Here is a 7,500-nt window from a genome sequence, read left to right as displayed (position 1 = left end):
GAGAGACAGATATAAAAAGAGACAGAGACAGACACAGAGAGGCAGAGAGAGAGAGAGAGAGCAAAACAGAGAAAAGAGAGGGAGAGTGAGATACAGACAGACAAAGAAGCAGACAGACACAGACAGAAAAACACACAGGGAAACACAGACAGGCAGCAGAGACAGACATTAGCAAGGAGACAGGCAGACAGACAGACAGACACAGGGAACGACAGACATGACAAACAAGACGTACAAGACAGACACACCAGTGGCGGCCAGCCAGAAGACACACTGGCCCACACAGTGCCAGACTCACAGGGAAACGAGAGAGAAAAAAAGATCTTCTTCTTCGTCATCGCTGGTGGGCTGCAACTCCCACGTTCACTCGCATGTACACGAGTGGACTTTTTACGTGTATGACCGCTTTGTTTTTTAACCCCGCCATGTAGGTAGCCATACTCCGTTTTCGAGGGTGTGCATGCTGGCTACGTTTTTGTTTCCATAACCCACCGAACGCTGACATGGGCTACAGGATCTTTAACGTGCGTATTTGATCTTCTGCTTGCCGTATGCACACGAAAGGGGTCCAGGCACAAGCAGGTCTGCACAGTCATGATTATGTTGACCTGGGAGATCGGAAAAAATCTCCACCCTTTTCCCCACCAGGCGCCGTTACCGAGATTCGAACCAGGGACCCTCAGATCGAAAGTCCTACGCTTTAACCACTCGGCTATTGCGCCCGTCATAAAAGAAGATAAAAACAGACAGAGAGGAGAGACAAACCAGACGTCCACAAAGCCAACCCACCAACAGGATGGAGACGATGATGACGAGGACGATGAAGAGGCCACCGACGATGAGGCCGATCTCGTACCCCTGTAGCGGACAGTTTCCGCAGTCCTTGGGGCACTTGTCGCAAGTCTCCTCCTCGCCCTCCTCCTCGCACACCCCGTCACCGCACACTGCAACGTCAACACCGTCATCATCGTCATCATCATCACCACCACCAACATCATCATTATCATCATCGTCAACAACATCATCAACAATACGAAGACAGGTGCTGCAGTCCTTGGAGCAGTTGTCACGGGTCTCTTTCTCACCTTCCTCCTCGCACAAGCCGTCTCCACACACAGTGACGACGACGACATCATCATCATAATCATCAATCATCAATAATAATCATCAATCATCAATCATCATGCATCTATCCATCCATCCATCCATCCATCCATCATCATCATCAGCAGCAGCAGCAGCAGCAGCAGCAGCAGCAACAGCAACAACAACAACAACAACAACAACAGCAACACGAAGACAGGAGCCGCAGTCCTTGAGGAGGTTGTCACAAATCTTTCAGAAGAAGAAGGAAGGAAGGAAGGAAGAAGAAGAAGAAGAAGAAAAAGAAGAAGAAGAAATTGCGCTCAAACATGTCAGACAAGGAACAGAGGCAAAGATACACAGACAGACAGACAGATACAGACTGACTGACACATGAACAAGAGACAGACGAAGATATACAAAGACAGACAGAGACAAACAGTCACAGAACATCTCATCTTCGTTCTTCTTTTTGTCATGGGTGTTTATGTTTTATTAGTGTTTTATTTATTCAATGTGTGTTGGGGGGTTGGGGGTGGGGAGAGGGGTACACATCCAAACAAGATTCTCAATCAAAGTATAAAAAGTGAAAACTGAAAGGAAGAAACGAAGAAACAGATGTAGGTATACACAAATAATGTCGGCATAGGTAATATAGAATTGTACGTGTGACAGAAACACAGAAACCAGACACACCGAGACGAAACGACACAGACAGACCGACAGATCGGCATATAGACAGACACTAACAGAGAGAGGGAATCACACACAGGGGTCACTATACCGCACACCTGTTTTGGGCAGGACCTCCACCTTCTTCTCAATGGCGATATGCATGCCGGCCAGCTTGAAGTGAGCGATGACAGACGTCAGCCCCACCTGAAAGGAGACAGAGATACCATGTGGGACGGACACAGAGACAAACACTCATAATGAGGCCCGATGGTTCCAAGTGTGTACACTGAGGGTTCCTTTTCCTGCCACGAGGGTTCCTTGGAGTGTGCCCTGAGGGTTCTTTCATGTGGCCTGGGGGCTCCTTCGTGTGCCCGGGGGGTTCCTTCATGTGTGCTGGGGGTTCCTTCGTGTGCCTGGAGGGTTCATTCGTGTGCCTTGAAGGTTCTTTCGTGTGCCCGGAGGGTTCCTTCATGAGCCCCGATGGTTCTTTCGTGTGCCTGGAGGGTTCCTTAATGTGCCCTAATGATTCTTTCGTATGCCTTGAGGGTTCCTTCGTGTGCCCTGAGGGTTCCTTCGTGTGCCCCGAGGGTTCCTTCGTGTGCCCCGAGGGTTTCTTCGTGTGCTCTGAGGGTTAGTGTGCCCCGAGGGTTCCTTCTTGTACCCCGAGGGTTCCTTCGTGTGCCCCGAGGGTTCCTTCGTGTGCTCTGAGGGTTAGTGTGCCCCGAGGGTTCCTTCGTGTGCCCCGAGGGTTCCTTCGTGTGCTCTGAGGGTTAGTGTGCCCTGAGGGTTCCTTCGTGTGCCCTGAGTGTTCCTTCATGTGCCCTGAGGGTTAGTGTGCCCCGAGGGTTCCTTCGTGTGTACTGAGGGTTCCAGTGTGTGCACTGAGGGTTCCTTCGTGTGCCCTGAGGGTTCCTTCGTGTGCCCTGAGGGTTCCTTCGTGTGCCCCGAGGGTTCCTTCGTGTGCTCTGAGGGTTCCTTCGTGTGCTCTGAGGGTTAGTGTTCCCCGAGAGTTCCTTCGTGTGCCCTGACGGTTCCTTCGTGTGTACTGAGGGTTCCTTCGTGTGCACTGAGGGTTCCTTTGAGTGTCCTGAAGTTTTTCCTCCAGGCGCCCTATGGGTTCCAATAGTGCCCGATGGGTTCTCTTTTTATGTCACACGGGTTCCTTCATATGCCCTGTTGGTTCCAGTGTGTGTCCTGGGGGGTAGGGGGGTGTTATCGTGTGCCTTGAGGGTTCCGTTGTGTTCCCTGGGGGTTCCTGATTGCTTCCTAAGGGTTCGCTGCTCCTTTGATTGTTCCTCTTCGAGAACCCGGAGGTTTTCTCTGTATGTCTTGTACTGAGGTTCCATTGATCGCCCTGATCGGTTCTTCTGTGTGCGCTGAGGGTTCCTTTTCATGATCTGAGGGCTCTCCCGTGAAGGTTATTTTGTGTTGCCACGTGGGCTTCACACCTCCCCCTGACGTGACCAAGCAAGCGTAGCCTCGCCTCTAACTACCCTTCCCACCACCACCCCCTTAACCCTCCCCACACCCCCATTCACCCCACACTCGCCTTTCCCTCTACCTTACCCCCTCGCCCCTCGCCGCTGCCTACCTCGTAGAATCCTGATGGTACTACGAGTGTTACATTTACACCATCCCCCCCCCCAACCCCCCCCCCCCCCTCCCCACGCCCCTACCGTGCCCTCCTGTCGACCTCGTAGAGTCCTGACGGTACCATAATTGTTACCGTGCTCTCGTAAGCACACGGTACCACAAGCGTTTCACAGGTGTTACTTTGACACCCCCCCCCCCCCCCCGATCCCCCACCCCACACACACCTCCAGCCTACCTCGCAGAGTCCTGACGGTACCCTTGCCCCCTCCCGTACCCTGCCACCACCACCTCCCATCCCCCACCCCCAACCCACAGACACACCTCCAGCCTACCTCGTAGAGTCCGTCGATGCTGGAGGTCCAGTTGACGGTGTCCACGGGCCCCACCAGGACCTGGGAGTGGGTGAAGATGGCCCCGCTGGGGGGGATCCAGGGCCCGCACAGCCCGTTGGTGACGAGGTCCGTCTGCGCCATGGGGCACGAGTGGACGTTGACGTGGTGCACGCAGCAGTTCTCCTGGGTCGCCTGCGTCACGTCGGCAGGGCACTGTGTCGTCTCGCACCACTGCCGGGCCCCCGTGGGGTCGTTGCTGTGGATCATTGAAATACTGGTGATGGTGATGATGATGGTGATGGTGATGATGATGGTGAGGAGTAGGAGGATGAAGAGGAGGAGGAGGAGGAAGAGGAGGAGGAGGAGGAGGGTGAGGAGGAGGAGGAGGAGGGTGAAGAGGAGGAGGAGGAGGATGAAGAGGAGGAGGAGGAGGGTGAAGAGGAGGAGGAGGAGGAAGAGGAGGAGGAGGGTGAGGAGGAGGAGGAGGATGAAGAGGAGGAGGAGGGTGAAGAGGAGGAGGAGGAGGATGAAGAGGAGGAGGAGAAGGATGAAGAGGAGGAGTGTTATTGTTTTGCCGCAGAGGGACGTGAAAGGGGTTTTACATGCTTTTAGTCTTGGTGGCGGTTTTGACCCTTCAGCTGTGATTAATTAATGTCTTAAAGTTAAATTTGTCTTAATTTTCTTTTCATATGATGATTGATGTCTGCATAGCTGTAAGGGAAGTGTGTGTAGGTTATCTGTCCGTCTTCATTTCATTTGTGTCCTAAATGTTATAATTATCTTACTGAATATTTCCCTTTTATATCACTAAAATGTTTCACTATCTTAAAATGTAATTTTTGTTTTCTTACCTGAATGTTTTCTTTTTACATGATAATTCATATGTACGTTGTGATGAAGGCAGGGTGTGCCAGTTGCTCATTCGTTTTTCGGTTTTATTTGTTGATGAGCATTTGTCTTTTTAAATGTTATAATCATATTACTAAATATTCTCTTTTTTATAATGATTGAAACGTACACATACGCGCGCGCGCATGCGCACGCACACACACTCTCATACACGCAGGCACACACACACGCGCGCGCACACACACACACACACACATAACGATGCATGCACACACAGACACACACACAACACACACACACAAACACAGTTGTTTCACTCTAAATCATATGCATAATGTAATTGTATCTTTCTCACATGTTTTTCTTTTTACACAATAATTGATGTGTGCATGGTGATCAGTGATGGGAGTGTCAATTGTTTGTTGTTTTTTTCTCTTTGATTTTTGCTGAGAATTTTCTGTTTTGGTTGAAGCAGACAATGAAGTATTTTGAATTGAATTGAACACTGCGTGGTCTCACACCACTGCCACGCCCCAGTGAGATCGTTGCTGTGGATCACGGGGATACTGGTGAGGAGGATGGTGAGGAGGAGGAGGAGGAAGAGGACAGAGGAGGATGACTGCGATTGGCGTGATGATAATGGTGATAATGATGGTGAGGAGGAGGAGGAGGAAGAGGACAGAGGAGGATGACTGCGATTGGCGTGATGATAATGGTGATAATGATGGTGAGGAGGAGGAGGAGGAGGAGGAGGACAGAGGAGGATGACTGCGATTGGCGTGATGATAATGGTGATAATGATGGTGAGGAGGAGGAGGAGGAGGACAGAGGAGGATGACTGCGATTGGCGTGATGATAATGGTGATAATGATGGTGAGGAGGAGGAGGAGGAGGAGGACAGAGGAGGATGACTGCGATTGGCGTGATGATAATGGTGATAATGATGGTGAGGAGGAGGAGGAGGAAGAGGACAGAGGAGGATGACTGCGATTGGCGTGATGATAATGGTGATAATGATGGTGGTGATTGTACAGTAATCGTCCTCAGTGTTGTATACCAACCAACCAAGCCTTGTTGAATATCAGCCAACCAGAACTCAAGAAGATTAACTCTCTCCATACGAACGGCGAAAGAAACGACGTTAACAGCGTTTCACCCCAATTACCACCATCAAAACATTGCAAGCGGAAGGCTCTTATACTGAAGAAGTGAATGTTGAAAAAGAATACCACAATTCTGACGACGGAAGCTAAAGGTTGGGTCATTGAGACACCCACTGGACATCTGAGGGGTCTGTGTAGAGGAGAAGAGAGGACTGGCCGTACTGAGTGAGTTATGCGCTGCGATATCACGGACACTAACGCCTGCTGGAAGCCACGGGAAAAGACCTCTACCTCCAACCTACCACCACGCGATGCCACTGATTCTACAGTAATGATGGTGAGGAGGAGGAGGAGGAGGAAGCGTGAGGATAGTGATAATTGTGATAATGATGATGGTTAATATAACGATGAAGATGATGATAAGGAGGATGAAAATGAGGAGGCGGAGGATGGATGCGATGGACTTGATGATGGTGATAATGGTGATGATGTTGATGGAGAAATGCTGCTGCTGAGGAGGAGGAAAAGGAGGAGGAGGAGGAGGAAGAGAATGAAGAGGAGGAGGAGGAAGAGGAGGAGGAAGAGAATGAAGAGGAGGAGGAGGAGGAGGGAGATGGGGAGAATGTTGATGGCACTGGGTGGTCCTGCACCACTGCCGAGCCCTTGTGGATCATTGCTGTGGAACATTGGTGATGATGATTATGGTAATGATCGTGGTGTTCATTATGGTGAGGTGCAGGGCCACAAAGAGGAGGAGGAGAATGAAGAGGAGGAGGAGGAGGAAATGAGGAGGATGAAGAGGAGTAGGATGGTTGCAATGGGCGTGATGATAGTGATATTGTGATGATGGTGGATAGGAGCAGGAGGATGAAGAAGAGGGGGAGGAGGAGGAGGGTTGGCTGCGATGGGCGTGAGTATAGTGATAATGGTGATGATGATGTGATGGAGAAGATGCTGCTGCTGGAGGTGATAATGATGGACACAGAAGAAGATCATAATCCTGATTCTGATCATGATGATCATGACGATGACAACAACAATACTAATACTAACACTACTACTACTACTACTACTACTACTAATAATAATAATAATAACCCCTCGGTATATACACTTTCAATGGATAAATATTTAATCTTTGATTATCAAAATTAAGGTATGAATAAAGACACAACACAGAGACAGAGAGAGACACAGAGAGAGACAGAGACACAGAGAGAGAGGGGAGAGGAGGGGGGGAAGGGAGCCTGAGTGAGCTAAAGAAATTGAATTCGGCACGTGATTTCCGTTTATTTGATGTGTGCAATGACCATTGACTGAGGGGGATAAAGAGAGAGACAGAGACAGAGAGAAGACCGAGAAAGAAAGAAAAGGAGAGAGACAGAGAGAGAGAGAAAGATAAGGATAGAGAAACAGAGAGAGGGAGACACAGACAGAGAGGGATAGAGAGAGAGGGGAGAGAGAGAGGGGGAAGAGAGAGAGAGAGCAGTGAACACTTTAATATCAACTGCGTAACAGCCCTCATGATATGGGGGTTTATAATGCAAATAAGAACATGCATCAACAGTAATAATATTGACGAAAACCAAATCCAAAACTAAATCAATCAATTTGTACAAGTGCAGTTGGACCATCCATTCAAAGTAATGTGATGTAGAAAAAAAAAGTAGAACATAAGCATTTTCCATATGAAGCTGTCGACACAGAATTCAATTTTCCCTCTGGACAACACCTGGCCTGGTACTATTTTGGTGTTGTCGCTGTTGTTGTTGTTATTGTTTTTTTGTTTTGTTTTTTTCGTCGAATGTTATTCGCTTAGGCAATGTATTTTGCAAGTGACTGTAATGAAGTTTCCTGGTTTTTAT

At 49.3% G+C, this 7,500-nt stretch overlaps 1 protein-coding gene across 1 annotated transcript in view; it reads right to left on the bottom strand.

The window, feature by feature from the left end:
• LOC143295079 (atrial natriuretic peptide receptor 1-like) overlaps positions 1-7,500 on the bottom strand; it is a 50,635-nt gene that overhangs the window by 23,859 nt on the left and 19,276 nt on the right. The window contains 3 exon segments of the mRNA XM_076606638.1: positions 790-944; positions 1,875-1,962; positions 3,684-3,939. Of these exon segments, the coding sequence (XP_076462753.1) occupies positions 790-944; positions 1,875-1,962; positions 3,684-3,939 (499 nt within the window).

The sequence above is a fragment of the Babylonia areolata genome, chromosome 20 (assembly GCF_041734735.1).
Source record: "Babylonia areolata isolate BAREFJ2019XMU chromosome 20, ASM4173473v1, whole genome shotgun sequence".
NCBI lineage: Eukaryota > Metazoa > Mollusca > Gastropoda > Neogastropoda > Buccinidae > Babylonia > Babylonia areolata.
Note: the sequence above shows the minus strand (reverse complement) of the source record. Positions and strands in the feature narration are given on the sequence as shown.